We start from the raw sequence: 18694 nt of genomic DNA, 5'->3' as shown, positions 1-18694 counted from the left end.
GAGTCCCTGTGGGTGGAGATAAGAGGAGGGGGAAAAAATAATAAATTACTGATAGGGGTTTGTTATAAATCTCCAAAAATAATGGAAGCAATGGAGAATATCCTCGTAAAGCAAATAGATGAAGCTGCGACTCAAGGAGAAGTCATTATTATGGGGGACTTCAACTACCCTGAAATAGATTGGGGAACAGAAACCTGCAGTTCCAGCAAAGGTAATCGGTTTTTGACAACTATGAGAGACAATTACCTTTCACAGCTGGTTCAGGACCCAACAAGGAGGGGGGCACTGCTAGACCTAATATTAACCAACAGGCCAGACCGCATATCAAATATAAGGGTTGGGGGTCACTTGGGGACTAGTGATCATAAAATAATAAGTTTTCATGTAACCTTTAATAAGATGGGTAGTAGGGGGGTGACAAGGACACTAAACTTCAGGAGGGCAAATTTCCAACGGATGAGAGAGGATCTTGGTGCAATTAACTGGGACGATATCCTGAGACACAAAAATACACAAAGAAAATGGGAGACGTTTATTAGCATCCTGGATAGGACCTGTGCACAGTATATACCGTATGGGAATAAACATACTAGAAATAGGAGGAAACCAATATGGCTAAATAGAGCTGTTAGGGGCGCAATAAGGAACAAAAACAAAGCATTTAGAGAATTAAAGGAAGTAGGTAGTGAGGAGGCATTAAATAAATACAGAAAATTAAATAAATTCTGTAAAAAGCAAATCAAGGCAGCAAAGATTGAGACAGAGAGACTCATTGCCAGAGAGAGTAAAAATAATCCCAAAATATTCTTTAACTATATAAATAGTAAGAAACTAAAAAATGACAGTGTTGGCCCCCTTAAAAATAGTCTGGGTGAAATGGTGGATGAGGATGAGGAAAAAGCCAATCTGCTAAATGACTTTTTTTCATCAGTATTTACAAAAGAAAATCCCATGGCAGCCAATATGACTAGTGATAAAAATTCCCCATTAAATGTCACCTGCTTAACCCAGCAGGAAGTACAGCGGCGTCTAAAAATAACTAAAATTGACAAATCTCCGGGCCCGGATGGGATACACCCCCGAGTACTGCAGGAACTAAGTACAGTCATTGATAGACCATTATTTTTAATCTTTAAAGAGTCCATAATAACAGGGTCTGTACCACAGGAGTGGCGTATAGCAAATGTGGTGCCAATATTCAAAAAAGGGGCAAAAACTGAACTCGGTAATTATAGGTCAGTAAGTTTAACCTCTACTGTGGGTAAAATCCTGGAGGGCATTCTAAGGGATGCTATACTGGAGTATCTGAAGAGGAATAACCTCATGACCCAGTATCAGCACGGGTTTACTAGGGACCGCTCATGTCAGACTAATTTGATCAGCTTCTATGAAGAGGTAAGTTCCGGACTGGACCAAGGGAACCCAGTGGACGTAGTGTATATGGACTTTTCCAAAGCTTTTGATACGGTGCCACACAAAAGGTTGATACATAAAATGAGAGTAATGGGGATAGGGGAAAATATGTGTAAGTGGGTTGAGAGCTGGCTCAGGGATAGGAAACAAAGGGTGGTTATTAATGGAGCACACTCGGACTGGGTCGCGGTTAGCAGTGGGGTACCACAGGGGTCAGTATTGGGCCCTCTTCTTTTTAACATATTTATTAATGACCTTGTAGGGGGCATTCAGAGTAGAATTTCAATATTTGCAGATGACACTAAACTCTGTAGGGTAATCAATACAGGGGAGGACAATTTTATATTACAGGATGATTTATGTAAACTAGAAGCTTGGGCTGATAAATGGCAAATGAGTTTTAATGGGGATAAATGTAAGGTCATGCACTTGGGTAGAAGTAATAAGATGTATAACTATGTGCGTAATTCTAAAACTCTGGGCAAAACCATCAATGAAAAAGACCTGGGTGTATGGGTGGATGACAGACTCATATTCAGTGGCCAGTGTCAGGCAGCTGCTACAAAGGCAAATAAAATAATGGGATGTATTAAAAGAGGCATAGATGCTCATGAGGAGAACATAATTTTACCTCTATACAAGTCACTAGTTCGACCACACTTAGAATACTGTGCACAGTTCTGGTCTCCGGTGTATAAGAAAGACATAGCTGAACTAGAGCGGGTGCAGAGAAGAGCGACCAAGGTTATTAGAGGACTGGGGGGTCTGCAATACCAAGATAGGTTATTACACTTGGGGCTATTTAGTTTGGAAAAACGAAGACTAAGGGGTGATCTTATTTTAATGTATAAATATATGAGGGGACAGTACAAAGACCTTTCTGATGATCTTTTTAATCATAGACCTGAGACAGGGACAAGGGGGCATCCTCTACGTCTGGAGGAAAGAAGGTTTAAGCATAATAACAGACGCGGATTCTTTACTGTAAGAGCAGTGAGACTATGGAACTCTCTGCCGTATGATGTTGTAATGAGTGATTCATTAATTAAATTTAAGAGGGGACTGGATACCTTTCTGGAAAAGTATAATATTACAGGGTATATACACTAGATTCCTTGATAAGGCGTTGATCCAGGGAACTAGTCTGATTGCCGTATGTGGAGTCGGGAAGGAATTTTTTTCCCCATGGTGGAGTTACTCCTTGCCACATGGGTTTTTTTTGCCTTCCTCTGGATCAACATGTTAGGGCATGTTAGGTTAGGCTATGGGTTGAACTAGATGGACTTAAAGTCTTCCTTCAACCTCAATAACTATGTAACTATGTGATGCTTCTCTAATTTGTGTAATTAACAGCACCTGTAACTTACCTGTGGCACCTAACAGGTGTTGGCAATAACTAAATCACACTTGCAGCCAGTTGACATGGATTAAAGTTGACTCAACCTCTGTCCTGTGTCCTTGTGTGTACCACATTGAGCATGGAGAAAAGAAAGAAGACCAAAGAACTGTCTGAGGACTTGAGAAACCAAATTGTGAGGAAGCATGAGCAATCTCAAGGCTACAAGTCCATCTCCAAAGACCTGAATGTTCCTGTGTCTACCGTGCGCAGTGTCATCAAGAAGTTTAAAGCCCATGGCACTGTGGCTAACCTCCCTAGATGTAGACGGAAAAGAAAAATTGACGAGATTTCAACGCAAGATTGTGCGGATGTTGGATAAAGAACCTCGACTAACATCCAAACAAGTTCAAGCTGCCCTGCAGTCCGAGGGTACAACAGCGTCAACCCCTACTATCCGTCGGCATCTGAATGAAAATGGACTGTATGGTAGGAGACCCAGGAAGACCCCACTTCTTACCCCGAGACATAAAAAAGCCAGGCTGGAGTTTGCCAAAACTTACCTGAAAAAGCCTAAAACGTTTTGGAAGAATGTTCTCTGGTCAGATGAGACAAAAGTAGAGCTTTTTGTGCAAAGGCATCAACAGAGTTTACAGGAGAAAAAAAGAGGCATTCAAAGAAAAAGAACACGGTCCCTACAGTCAAACATGGCGGAGGTTCCCTGATGTTTTGGGGTTACTTTGCTGCCTATGGCACTGGACTGCTTGACCGTGTGCATGGCATTATGAAGTCTGAAGACTACTATTTTGTGTGGAATTATATCCAATTTGGCTTTAGGACAATTCTTTTTGTGTTTTTTTTCATTTAAGACAAATTAAATGAAGATAATAATACCAAAGAATTTGTGTTTGCAATCTTTTTCAGGAAGAAACTGAGTATTATCTGACAGAATTGCAGGGGTGTCAGTACTTTTGGCCACAACTGTAAACTTGTTACTCGAGATTTCTCGAGCATGCTCGGGGGTCCTCCGAGTATTTTTTACATGTGGGGGTTGCCTGGTTGATAGGGAATCCCCACATGTACTTATGCTGGCTAACAGATGTAAATCAATCAGCTGCGGCTAAAACTAAATCTCCGAGCACTAAAAAAAAATCAGGACACCCGAGCGTGCTCGAGAAATCTCAAATAACGAGTATATTCGCTCATCACTAGTCATTATGATTTAAAAAGAAAAAACACAGTAGTTTGACAATAAATGGCTTCACCCAACCACTAACCGTGAGCGGAGAATAAGTTTTGTCGTCATCATTTATTTTCTCTGAAAAAAGGCCAAGAAAGCAAAAATTCTGCCGGGGTATGTAAGCTTTTGAGGACAACTGTATGTAGTATAACCTAACTATATTTGATAGAAGCCAGACACAAAGCTCATCATATCTGCAATATTTTTTTTTTAACCCAGGCATATTTGATCCTGCTCTAAATGTATTCTGTGATAAGAATTTTTGTAATATATTTTGTGTTTGCTTGTACCATTTATTTCTGTACAAAAATAAAAATGTTTTGTTACTATTTAAGCTGAAAGTAAATTTGAATACTAGGACAGAAAATATGTGCTATATACCAGAGGCTTTTATTCAAGTGTGATTCTTTCTGAAAGAAAAAAAACAACAAAAAACAATACAGATCTCCTTTATAGTGAAAAATACAAGCTACAAAATGATCACATTGGATGGGTACAGGAATGGTTAATCATTTAATGTATATACCTGACTATTGATACAGAAAATTACAGCTGATATTTTTCCCCGCGATTAAGGAGTTTACCTTTTCAGATAAAGGTTAGTTGGTGTAATACAGGGATGACTTGGGCTATCAGATAAGGACACACTTGTAAATTGTGGCCCATGTGGTACACAGACTTACCTTCAATTGGGCACATGGACATTGGCAGCAAGCACCGGATCTTACCAGCTGATAAGAATGTTCACAACCATGAAGGCTACAAAGTTTTTTTTTCTCTTCACGCAGATTTAAAATGGGTCTTACGGAGATCAGACATGCCATTTGTGACAGTTTTTGATCCATACCTCTCCCTCCTACTGGGTCCACTATTACTTTTCACAAGTTTTTTCCTTTTATGAGACATAGTGAAAATAGACTCACATCAAAGTTAACACATAATCGATTGAGAAAGTAAATACAGAGAGGTAACTGCTTTAACCTAGGATGCCTGGAAATCCCTTAAAAACACTAACCAATTTAGCATTTTCTTTTATAGCAGATTAAGTTTTTGCTCATTGTACCAAAGTTTAAGAAATTATAAGTTATTTATATTGAGTGGCTGCTTTGGTTATTTATAATTTTTTTTTTTACATTTTGTATAATGTTATAATAAGATCAAATTCTCATAAATAAGGGATGAGCTGCAGCACCCAGTGGTGACCACTACACATTGTACAGCGCTGTGCTGTTTAGCACCATTCAATGTTTACATCTGGCTGCCGCCAAAAGGTAATAAATGCTGATTGGCTAGGGTGCCATGTATCGGACTCCCCATCATTATAAATTAGCCGGACAACCCTTTTTAAAGTTATTTCTTTAGAAATTCGAAGTCAACACGACGATAAAATGTAATATTATTAGGGCCCTCTATCATTTATAGCATACACTGAGTGTACTGGAGAAGGGCTACAATCATTCATTTTGGAAATTTATCTCACCAACTACAAGCCTGGTTTCTGTAATTTATTCTTACAGTACCATTGTCTTCTGCGCTGTTTCCTGTCCAATATTGTCTTCTGCGTTGATCCCTGTCCAATATTGTAGGAGTGAGATTTATTCAGCTTCAGTGTAAGGTTTCAAAGTTCTAGAATGAGTTGTATTTCAATAGCTTCATTTTTTTAGTTAAAGTGTCTAATAATTAGTCCTGTAAATAAGAAAATCCTTCATTTTCCCAGGAATTGCTAAAGCAAGGACTTGATAGGTGGTTAGAAAACGGCGCAGTGTCATACGACACAAATGACGTAAGGAAGGCAGGATTTGAGGCGAGGTCCAGAACTGTACGTGCCCGTCTCGGTTTCTGAAATACAGAAAAATATGATATAGTTATAGAGGTTGAAAAAAAGAGCCAGATTCAACCCTTCTCCACCTATTACTTATAAGCCTGCTTCTTCTCCTACTGCAATGTAAGCCTGCATTACTACATGAGAATCGCTTAGGCTTCTTTCACACTTGCGTCGTATGACGTACGTCGCAATCCGTCGTATTGGGAAAAAAAACGGATCCTGCAAATGTGCCCGCAGGATGCGTTTTTTGCCCATACACTTGTATTAGCGACGGATGGCCACACTTCGCATCCATGGTGCACTGGATGCGTTGTGTTTTGGCGGACCGTCGGCACGAAAAAACATTCAAGGTAACGTTTTTTCTTATGTCGCGTCCGCCATTTTCTACCACGCATGCGCGGCCGGAACTCCGCCCCCTCCTCCCCGGACTTTAGAATGGGCAGCGGATGCGTTGAAAAACTGCATCCGCTGCCCATGTCGTGCCACATTTTCACAACGTGCGTCGGTACTTCGTGCCGACGCTTAGCGACGGACCCGTACCGACGCAAGTGTGAAAGAAGCCTTATTTGACTTTCGCTGGTAAACTTTGTGCATGGTGATATAATAAATCTACAGGCAGAGAGCATATCATTAGGATACAGACAAAATGCTAACTTTGGATTCTACTCATGGACCAGGTACCTTTATATGTAAATTAATATTTGGTGTGACCGCTCTTTGCCTTCAAAACCGCATCAATTCCTTTAGTTAAATTTACACATAGTTTTTGAAGGAAAGCTTCAGGAAAATGACTCAAAATGCTTTTGAGACCTATCCACATATTATCTGTAGATGCATGCTTCAACCATTCCTTTCTCTTCATGTAACCCCTGACAGACTCAATTTTGAGATCAGGGCTTTGTGAGGGCCATACCATCACTTCCAGGACCCCTTGACATTGGAAATGTCTTTGGGGGTCGTTGTCTTGTTGCAGAATAAATTTGGAGTCAATCAGATGCCTGTCTGATGTTATCACATAATGGATATGTGTCTGCCTGTATTCGTCAGCAATGAGAGCACCATTAATTCTGACCAAATCACCTCTATTTGTTGAAATGAAGCCTCAAACTTGCTTCATTGTTACATCAGACACTCATTCTACTGCGCTCCAATCTTTTGGTAAATGAACTGCCTCCTGTTACAGCCAAATATTTCACATTTCAACTACTCAGTCCAGAGCACCTGCTGTCATTTTTCTGCACCCAAGTTCCTAAGTTTTCAGGAAAAGTTGAGTTACTTGATCTTGTTTTCAAGTTGAAGGTATGGCTTTTAGGCCGCAATTCTTCCATGATGACCACTTCTGGTCAAGCTTCTCTGAAAAGTAGATGGGTGTAGCTGGGTCCTACTGGTTGATGCCAGTTCTGAGCTGATGGCACTGCTGAACATCTTCCAATTTCTAAGGGAAATAAGCATGATGTGCCTTTCATTTAAGTTTCCTTGGCAACCACTGCATCTTTGGTCCTCAATGTTGCCCATCTCTTTATGCTTCTTCAAAAGTGCTTGAACAGCACATCTTGAAACCCCAATCTGTTTTGAAATCTTTGTCAGGGAAAGACTTTGCTGATGCAGTATAACTACCTTATGTCTTGTTGCGGTGTTCAGTATTGACAGGGTGTATGACTTATGACATAAAACAGTCTTGCACAACCTCAACTTTGCAGCAGAGATTGGCTGCTCCTCTCCAAAATTTAAGCCTCCTCTACACAGCAGTTTCTGTTTCAGTTAATCATTGTTTAAACCTACATATAAAAATATATCACCTGTTTGGTTTAATTGGTAACTCAAACACCTAACTATAATCCTAGAAATCCCTGACCTTCTGCAAGTGCACCTAGAAGACCCTATGTCATTTTGAAGGCAAAGGGTGGTCACACCAAATATGGATTTGACGTCTCCTTTGTTCATTAATTTTGCAACATACACCTGATTAAAATTTTTACACAATACTGTTTGTCCAGCAAACAACTGACATCATCACTGCCAGATTGGCTAAACCACTTGTAAGTAACAAAATAAGCATTACTTACCTAGAGTAGATCCCAGCCAATATTTGCTGACAAGGATATAGCAGTGCTGTCTTGTCTTCAACAAGGCTTCTACCATCAATTTCTGCACTGTGCAGTCATGTTTAGGTAGACTGCACTACAGCATTGAACCAGGTCATTAGTTGCAGCCTTTTCAAAAAGTACTGCTAGGGAGTGTCAAAAGGGTAGCTATGGCAAAATAGGCAAGTATGGCTTATTTTCTTTTGGCAAAGCAAAATCAATCTTGGCCACTTTTTTATTAAAGCTAGATAGTGGAGTACTGGTTATTTTATATATTTTTATCACATAACCTTCTGTTAGGCTAATTTTCTTAAAGGATCAGAGAACCCGTGTAGACATGGGGGGCAGTGTGTGCCCTGGTCCGCTAGCCGAAACTGCATGGACCAAGGATCATCCCAACGAACGCCCGCTCTCCTTTTACTGTGGGCATAACGCTACCCAGACAATACATGGTAAGGGTAAAACAGTATGGCAATACTTTATTGAAACACAAAACAAGCTAATAAAACATGTAACAGGCCCAGCAAAATGCCCAAAATGGTGCAAATTAAGAGTCTCACCCTTCTGCTGACTCGCTGGGATAAGAACAGCTGTTACGTCAAAGCTTCCAGGGCCGACTACCCCACCTGTGGCACGCACAGAGAGGAGATAACGACAAGCTTAGGAAGAGGACAGTCCATTGAGGTACAAGGGCAGCTGACCGGAGGGTCACAACCTGGCTTCTCTAAACAGCTCCATGGCGCCAGGTGACCAGTGGGCCCCATTCCTGGGTTATCCATGGGTTCAGTGATGGTCAATGGGGCAGATCTGTATTCTTCCAGCTGGGGAGGTGATCTCTCGTGATGGAGCCATGATGTCTTGGCTGCTGTCTTGTAAAGAGTCTCTGGTTCTTTGGCTGTCTGGATATCTTGGCTGAATCTCTGTATGATTGTATACATGTCATATATAGCTCACATAGCTGTTGTCCTTGAAGCCAACATTCACAGGTAAAGGGGAAGAATGGTGGCGAGATCAACTCGCATTGTTCTATTTGCATAGTTTTTCCTCTATTTTGCAATTCAACAAATTGGCTGGCGTGGACAATGTGTAATCAACATATCGGCAAACATCTTCGCTCACTGACCGTGTATCACTAGTCATCCAGGATAACAGCACAATATGTTGCAACAAATGTCAACTTACAAGTCAATATTACAGGCTTATATGAACAAGAGTCTGTTTTCTTGACCAACCAGAAAGAAAGAAATTCAAAAGTAAACATATAGATAACAGTCTGTTCCTCCTGGCTTGCTGAAAATAGACATCTGGTTAATTAAGATAAAATGCTGTGTCGTCACAACCCCTTTATGGATTCAGCAATTTGGTGGAGGGATGTTTTTCCCTTCCCCCATTTTGAAAGCCATTAATGTTTTCATTTTTCCATCCACACAGATTTATAAATACCGTATATACTCGAGTATAAGCTGACCCGCGTATAAGCAGAGACCTCTAATTTTGCCATAAAAAACTGGGAAAACTTAATGACGAGTATAAGCCTATGGTGGGAAATGCAGCAGCTACTGGTAAATTTCAAAAATAAAATTAGATACCAATAAAAGTAAAAATTAATTGAGACATCAGTAGGTTAAGTGTTTTTGAATATCCATATTGAATCAGGAGCCCCATATAATGCTCCATGCAAAATACACCCCATAAAATGCGCCATAAAAGTTTATGATGGACCCCATAAGATGCCCCATACAAAAATATGCCCCATATAATGCTCCATAAAGTTTATAATGGACTCCATAAAGTTTATAATGGACCCCATAAGATACTTCATACAAAAATATGCCCCATATAATGCTGCAGAAAAGTTGATTATGGCCCCATAATATGCTCCATAGAAACATTTGCCCCATATAATGCTGCACAAAAGTTGATTATGGCCCCATAAGATGCTCTATAAAAACATTTGCCCCATATAATGCTGCAGGAAAGTTGATTATGGCCCCATAAGATGCTCCATAGAATATTATGCCCCATATGCTGCTGCTGCGATTAAAAAAAAAAAAAATGACATACACACCTCTTGTCCTGAGAAGGTGGGGACACCGGCACTTGCGATATTCACCTGTCCCCATTCCACCGCTATGCTGTGTCTTGCGGGTCCTCTGGCTGTGACTGTTCAGGCAGAGGGCGGCGCGCACACTAAACGCGTCATGGCGCCCTCTGACCTGAACGTCACAGCCAGAGGATGCGGAAGACAGAGCGCGGCGGTGGAAAGGGGACAGGTGAATATCGCATGGCTCACCCTCCCCCGTCATACTCACCGTCCCGGCGCGGTCCCTGCTTCTCCGATGCGATGGTCTCTGATGCCGGAAGCTTTTTCCTGTGTTCGGCGGTCACATGGTACCGCTTATTAAAGCAATGAATATGCGCTCCACCCCTATGGGAGTAGAGTCGCGTCCATATTCATTACTTTAATGAGCGGTACCATGTGACCGCTGAACACAGGAAGAGCTGCCGATGCTCAGAGACGATCTGAGAAGCAGGGACATGCAGAGACGCGCCGGGAGCAGGTGAGTATGATGTGACAGCTGCCACTCCCCCTCGGACAATGACTTGAGTATAAGCAGAGAGAGGCACTTTCAGCCTAAAAAAATGGGCTGAAAATCTCGGCTTATACTCGAGTATATACGGTACATTTTTTGCAGCAGTAGCTGTCTGTTTTAATGTCAATATTTTGGGGTGCATACGATGTGATTATTAGTCTTCATTTTGGGGAGTGAGGAAGGAGAGAAACATTCAGCCATTACTTTTTAGAATTTGTTTTTTACAGCATTCACCACACAGAACAAACGAGATGATACATTTATGCTGTGGCTGTTTAAGATTGTGGTATCTTTAACTCTCATACATCTCAAATTTAGAGGTCCATGGTGATACTGTACCTCAGCTGCCATAGCAAATGGCACACAGATTCTCACTTTGTGCCCATGGGCATCCTTCACCCTCTATATTCTCTTACGTGGTATTGTCAGTATCAATCATGACATCACAGGGGTTGAAAGCTGCAGCAATGAAGTTGCCTTGGCACTTACATTGCTGTGCAGGAACTATGTTGTACATGATAAGGTTAAATATAACATTGCAGATTTATATTCTGTGTAATATCTCATTCAAGCAAACAGAAAAACAAAACACTCAACATTGTTATTCTTACCCCGTTGCGAGAATACCGCCCTGTGGAAAAAAGGTACAACATAGACCATTGGTAACTGGAGCAGCAGTCAGGGGTTCTTGTAATTCTAAGGACCATATCCGCAAAAACCTGAAACAGAAGAGTTAAAATTATTTTATAGCAGTCATATTACACAGAAGAGCAAATCATATTTTTCAAACATCTTTAAGTATTGTGTGTTAGTCTGGTAAAAGTTGATCATAAAATTCACTATATATGTGAGAGGTAAACACTTCCGTCAGTGAAGCTTCTACATATTTTCTGTATAATAAAGATGGTTACACTTCTTTTAGCTGTACTCTCGAGATTAAGGCTATGTTCCCACGATGCACTTTTGATGTTGCAGAAATTCTGCACGTATTTAAATTAGGTTACATGCAGGTTTTTTAACATGTGTTTTTAGTCTCTGGTGTGTCATGCTGTAAATAAAGCTGCTTTGTTTTTGCTACGTCTTGTTTTTTTGCTATGAGAAAACTTCATTGCTATACTTAGCTGCAAATTAGGCTGCTTTCATACTAGCGTCGGTACGGGCCCGTCACAGTGCGTCGGCCCGACGTACCGACGCATACTGTGAAATAAATGCCCGACGTAGGCAGCGGAAGCAGTCTTAGGACGCTTCCGCTGCCCCATTGTAAGGTCCGGGGAGGAGGGGGCGGAGTTTCGGCCACGCATGCGCGGTCGAAAATGGCGGACACGACGGGCAAAAACATTACATGTAACTTTTTTTGTGCCGACGGTCCGCCAAAACACGACGCAACCGTCGCACAACGGTTGCGACGTGTGGCCATACGTCGCAATGCGTCGGTAATGTTAGTCTATGGCGAAAAAACGCATCCAGCAGATAACTTTGCAGGATGCGTTTTTTCTCCTAAACGACGCATTGCGACGTACAGCCAAAAACGCTGGTGTGAAAGTAGCCTTATATGGGTTTTTGATGCGTTTCCACTGTGGAAACCCACTAAAAACACATGCGTTTTTTGCTGCTGATTTTCCGCATCTAATGCAAGTCTATGGGGAAACTCCACACAGAAAATTCAGCATTTGCTAAAAAGGACAGTGGGCAGGAGATCTCTTGTAAATCCCATCCACTTTACTAGAACTGTAAGACGCAGAGTCAAAAATGAACCAAAAGCCCATCGGGGGAACATAGCATGAGGAGGAAAAAAAAACCTGAAAATACTGATCCAATACTCAAGTGTGAATGAGGCCCATAGAGGTAAATACATTTTGGTACACTGATCTCAACATATGCGATAAGGTTAAGCAACTACAGGTCACAAGAATTTTATCATTTACCTCTATGGCTACAAGGGAAAGTACAGGATTTTCAACATGAAATATGTTTTAACCCCTTAGTGACAGAGCCAATTTGCAGCGTAATGACCAGGCCAATTTTTACAATTCTGACCACTGTCGCTTTATGAGGTTATAACTCTGGAACGCTTCAACGGATCCCGCTGATTCGGAGACTGTTTTTCCGTGACATATTGTACTTCATGGTAGTGGTAAAATTTCTTCGTTATTACTTGCATTTATTTATGAAAAAAAGGAAATATGGCAAAAAAATTAAAATTTAGCAATTTTCAATTTTTGAATTTTTATGCCCTTAAGTCAGAGAGTTATGTCACACAAAATACTTAATAAATTACATTTCCCACACGTGACTGTTCAGGTCAGAGGGCGCGATGACGTATTAGTGTGCGCGCCGCCCTCTGCCTGAACAGTCAGTGCGGAGAGAAGGGACGCTGAGGAGCAGCGGGCAGCGACGAGAGGTGAGCATGTCATTTTTGTATTTTTTTTTAGTGCAGCAGCAGCATTACATGTGGCACAATGCTATATGGAGCGTCTATGGGGCCATAAAGAACTGCATGGAGCATTATATGGGGCATCTATGGGGCCATAACTGCATGGAGCATTATATGGGGCCATAACTGCATGGAGCATTATATGGGGCATCTATGGGGACATAACTGCATGGAGCATTACAGTATATGGGGCATCTATGGGGCCATAATGAACTGCATGGAGCATTATATGGAGCATCTATGGGGACATAACTGCATGGAGCATTATATGGGGCATCTATAGGGCCATAAAGAACTGCATGGAGCTTTATACGGAGCATCTATGGGGCCATAAAGAACTGCATGGAGCATTATATGGGGCATATTTGTATATGGAGCATCTTATGGGGCCATAATGAACTGTATGGAGCATTATATGGGGCCTATTTTGTATGGAGCATCTTCTGGGGCCATAATGAACTGTATGGAGCATTATATGGGGCCTATTTTGTATGGAGCATCTTATGGGGCCATAATGAACAGTATGGAGCATTATATGGGGCTCCTGTTTCAATATGGATATTCAAAAACACTTAACCTACTGATGTCTCAATTTAACTTTTATTGGTATCTATTTTTATTTTTGACATTTACCGGTAGCTGCTGCATTTTCCACCCTAGGCTTATACTCGAGTCAATAAGTTTTCCCAGTTTTTTTGTTGCAAAATTAGGGGGATCGGCTTATACTCGGGTCGGCTTATACTTGAGTATATACGGTATACTCGTTGCTCGGGTGGTCTCCGCGTATTTGTAACTGCTCGGAGATTTAGTTTTCGTTGCGAGTTACAAATACTCGGAGACCACCCGAGCAACGAGTACACTCACTCATCACTTACCATCTCACATTTTAAGTCACTTGTAAGGGGTTTACATGACAGAAAATACACAAAAGTGACACCATTCTAAAAATTGCACCCCTCAAGGTGCTCAAAACCATATTCAAGAAGTTTATTAACCCTTTATGTGCTTCACTGGAACTGTAGCAATGTGGAAGGAAAAAATTAACATTGTTAATTTTTTTTTGTTTTTACAAACATTTTACTTCAGAACCATTTTATTTTTTTATTTTCACAAGTGTAAAAAGAGATAATGAACCACAAAATTTGTTGTGCAATTTCTCCTGAATATGCCAATACCTCATATGTGGGGGTAAACCACTATTTGGGCGCACGGCAGAGCTTGGAATGGAAGGAGCGCCATTTGACTTTTTCAATGCAGAATTGGCTGAAATTGAGATCGGACGCCATGTTGCGTTTGGAGAGCCCCTGATGTGCCTAAACAGTGGAAACCCCCCACAAGTGACACCATTTTGGAAACTAGACCCCTTAAGGAACTTATCTCGATGTGTAGTGAACACTTTAAACCCCCAAGTGTTTCACAGAAGTTTATAACGTAGAGTCGTAAAAATAAATCGTATTTTTTCCACAAAAATGATCTTTTCTCCTCATTTTTATTTTCACAAGGGAATCAGGAGAAATTAGACTCCCAAAGTTGTTGTGTAATGTGTCCAGAGTACGCTGATACCCCATGTGTGGGGGTAAACCACTGTTTGGGCGCACCGCAGAGCTCGGAAGGGAAGGAGCGCCGTTTTACTTTTTCAATGTAGAATTGGATGGAATTGAGATCGGACGCCATGTCACGTTTGGAGAGCCCCTGATGTGCCTAACCAAAGGAAAAAACCCACGAGTGACAACATTTTGGAAACTAGACCCTTAAGGAACTTATCTAGATGTGTGGTGAGCACTTCGAACCCCTAAGTGCTTCACAGAAGTTTATAACCCAGAGCCGTGGAAATAAAAAAAATCTTTTTTTTTTTTTTTCCACAAAAATGATTTTTCAGCCCCCAATTTTTTATTTTCCTAAAGGTAAAAGGAGAAATTGGACCCCAAAAGTTGTTGTCCAATTTGTCCTGAGTACGCTGTTACCCCATGGGGGAACCACTGTTTAGGCACACGTCGTGGCTTGGAAGGAAAGTAGTGACGTTTTAAAATGCAGACTTTGATAGAATGGTCTGCGGGTGTCATGTTGGCGGCAGCAGCGGCGATCGCCGTCAGTTGGTGGCAGAGCAGCATGCATGCAGGCACGTCGTTTTTCAGCTTCCAGGGACTGGATGAAGCTGGAGAGCGAGGCTGCCATACTTTACTCCGCCCCTCCACATCTGATTGGAGAGATAGCGTCATATGGATGCTAGCTCCTATCAGATCAGGGGATGGGGGGGGTGTAGGGGTGACAAAGAGGGTCACCAGGGCGATCGTAGCCCGGGGGGGGGGGGGGGGGGCAAATCCACCCCCTCCCTGGGCTCAAATACAAGTCCACCTGTTCATGCAGGTCGGGTGACATTTCATTTAACCCGTTCACACGATCTGCAGGAACGCGATCCTCTCATGACGCCTACGTGGCGTCACAGGTCAAGAAGGGGTTAAACAAGGTCTATGCCTGAGGGCTACTGCAAAAGGTGCATGAGACTGTTATCTGTGACTTTTTGTTTGCTGATGACTGTGCACTCAGCGCCAGCACAGAGCAGCAGATGCAGCATGAAATGAACCATTTTTCAAAAGCTTGCGACAACTTTGGTCTCGTTATCAATACTAGAAAGACTGAAGTTATGTACCAACCTACTTCAGGAAAACCATCCCAGCAGCTATGCATAACGGTAAAGGAACACAACCACAAAGCAGTTGACAACTTTACCTACCTGGGTAGCACACTCTCCTGGGTAGTGACCATAGACTCTGAGGTCAACAACAAAATTGCAAAAGCCAGCACCGCCTTTGGGAGAATCCGTAAGAACGTCTGAGAACAAATGGGACTCAGCCTTACCAGCAAGCTGAAATGCCTTACTACAATTCTCTATGCCACAAAGATTTGGAATGTCTACTGTCGTCATGACAAACAGCTCAATCACTTTCACGTGACTTGCCTCCGCACAATTCTCCATATCAGGTGGCAAGACAATATCCCCAACACAGCAATCCTGGAACAAGTTGGGCTCTGCAGCGTTTACACTCTCCTTCTGAAAGCCCAAGCCAGGTGGGCTAGAGATGTGGTCAGGATGCGAGCAGTCGGGGGGCACAAGAATCATTACAAAGACTGCCTAAAAGTGTCCCTCAAAAGCCTGGGAGTCAACATCAACAAATGGGAGAAGCTTTCCTTGGACTGTCCAGCTTGGCGAGGCGGGATCACCTCAGTAGCACATGCAGCTGAAGATATGAGAATCTTTGAGGCAAAAATAAAGCGAGCTGTGCGCAAGGCACAAGTGATATCCACTGTCCTGACCACATCTAATTACTTATGTCACGTATGTGGGCAAGCCTTCAGCCACCTCTGGACCTACAGCCACTTATCCTCCGCTACACGCTGAAGTCACGGTCATCTTTGACTATGAAGGATAAACAGCATGGTGCCCCCTAGAGTGAAAGAAGCATCTTCTAGTGCACAGATTATTGGCTGGCCTGCACATGAGCAAGACTCACCCAGGCCCACATGAACAAGAAGATTCAGGATATGGGACCAAGATAAGGAGAATGTGAGACCACCAGCACTGGACATATTAGGTGGATGTTGGGTGATGAAATTAATAACACTGCGGGACACTAAAAAAGTATGTAACTGCAATATTATGCTTATATGATTCCAACAGAAATAAATATTACGATTACCTGATTTAAAAAGGGAAATGTAAAATGTAATATCTAGACAATTCCTTTAACTTTTACTTATGCTGAGTACAGTTTCTCTTAGCCACATCTCAGTAACCTACTATACTGCAGGTTGGGTGAAGATGGTGACTGTAAACGTATGAGGTGACTGGAATTTTCCTCTGAGAAGTCAACAAAAGGTTTGTCTTACATGCCCAGGAAATAAACCCAGTAAGCAATAGCTCAGGGAAAAGACTCTTGACACTTGTATACAGAATAAATTACCTCCTGCATTCATCCACCAGGTGTTAGCACAATGTAAGCAATAAAAAGCAAAACCCGACCCATCATTGCTCACCTGTCATCTGCCAAGCTAGCGAAGTGTAGCCCTTCTGGGGAGAAGCAGACAGATCTCAAGGAGCTGAGCTGTGGTTCCGAGGTTCCGTAGTCCACATCGCCAGACAGTGGAACATGGCTGATAGCAAAATGCACTGGTTATTTCTACAGATTAAAACAACATTCACAAATATCTAATCGATGTGATCATTCTGTTTAGTTTGGAAGCACTTTGGTTTTATGCAAATTAAAAATATTTTTTGGTATTTTCTATAAATCGCTTTATAATTTTTATTGATATGTGACTGGTTTATCTACACTTACATGGAAAGTACAAATACATTTACATATTTCACAGTTTATCACAACTTGCTTAGCTTCTTGCGATAAGGAATGGAAGGAGATTTTTACTAGAACTTCAAAAACTACATCTTACAATGTCAGCTGTGATCCGGGTTATATGTTACGTAACCCTACTTTTACAGATTACGGGTAAGAATTACACAGCATAGACAGGAAAAGGTTTTAGCAGATATGGCCATATCAGGTAAAACAAAAGGGTGAAGCATTCTGGTTAAGACACTCAGTAGTACCCGAAAGGGCAGTGTTTGTAAGGAAGCTGGCTACAGCCCTTTTATTGTATCCATAGAGGGGGCCTCGAGTCCAGCAGGAAGTTGTACACTTTTAAGCTAATGTATGAGCTGTAAAGGTCTATAAACTAAGCTGCTACTCACATGAACTGTCGTAGTTTCTCTCCTGTGTAAGGGTCCCACAAAATCAAGGTGGTGTCATAAGAGGCTGTGACTAAGAGGGCCGAATCTGGAGAAAAGTCACACGATACTACACTGTTCTGGTGACCCTCAAGCTTCCGGATTAGGGTGTATGAGCGCATGCTCCACAGCAGCACCTAAATAATAGCAAAAGTGATTTCTGTCATATCCGTTAATGTTAATTAAAAATAAACTATTTTTCTCTAACTAATCATTTATTCTCGTAATAACTGTACCTTGGAGAAATGTATCCAATAAAGAAAAAAAAAATTGATCGCTGATCGCCAGCAATACAAGAACAGAGTTCTGTACCCTATATATTGAGTTTTTCAGTGTACCTGTCAATAAAATGGAGGCGTGCATGCTCGATCTCCACTCCGTTGTCTATGTGACTGCCAAAAAAAGCTGTGTTCTGTACTTCATTTCCTCTGGCACTCCCATAGACAAGGAGCAGTTATCGAGCATGCGCTCCGCCGTTTCATTCAAGGCAGGTCACTGTAAAGCCCAGTACAGGACCCAGTCCACTTTATTGCTAAGGTTCTCCCTATACACACAAACAATCAGGGAGAGACCTGGCAATCAAGAGGAGCAGGATGGGAGAAGCCGTCGGGGACGGAAATTCCTCCTAATCTTCAGTGCTGTTCGATCCCTGGCAGATTTAAAAGTATGTTTTTCTCTGACTCTAAAATGCTGCAACATTTCAAACTTACATAGCTGAGATCAGGGGCAGACATAACACCGGGGCCTGAAGGTGGAGGGTGTCCCCTGCAGGCAGGGGCGTACTGCCCATAGTGGCTCAGTATGCAGCCGCTATGGGGACACTGAGTGAAAATAACAGGTGGGAGTGAGTGGCCCGGTGTCATGCAGCAGAGGGGCCCCTCTCCCTCCCTGCCGTAATCATTCCGATACCCAGAGACAGCGAGAGCGGTGCACAGAGTGCAGGAGTTCCAAAAGTGGGCGTGGCTCGCAGGGAGAGACGCTGGCC

The 18694-nt window shown here is 42.1% G+C and overlaps 1 protein-coding gene across 2 annotated transcripts in view; it reads right to left on the bottom strand.

Moving 5' to 3' along the window:
• Window positions 1–4356: 4356 nt before the first annotated feature.
• Window positions 4357–18694, bottom strand: part of WSB2 (WD repeat and SOCS box containing 2) — a 34072-nt gene continuing 19734 nt past the window's right edge. For both annotated transcript variants that reach the window (XM_077292250.1, XM_077292243.1), the window contains 4 exons: window positions 17674–17846; window positions 16962–17078; window positions 11104–11211; window positions 4357–5828 (listed from right to left, as the gene is read on the bottom strand). In XM_077292250.1, the coding sequence (XP_077148365.1) occupies window positions 5663–5828; window positions 11104–11211; window positions 16962–17078; window positions 17674–17846 (564 nt within the window). In that variant the 3' untranslated portion in view covers window positions 4357–5662. The remainder of the gene's footprint in view (window positions 5829–11103; window positions 11212–16961; window positions 17079–17673; window positions 17847–18694) is intronic.

This window comes from Ranitomeya variabilis, chromosome 1 (genome assembly GCF_051348905.1).
Source record: "Ranitomeya variabilis isolate aRanVar5 chromosome 1, aRanVar5.hap1, whole genome shotgun sequence".
Classification (NCBI taxonomy): domain Eukaryota; kingdom Metazoa; phylum Chordata; class Amphibia; order Anura; family Dendrobatidae; genus Ranitomeya; species Ranitomeya variabilis.
This window is presented reverse-complemented; position numbering and strand designations above follow the sequence as displayed.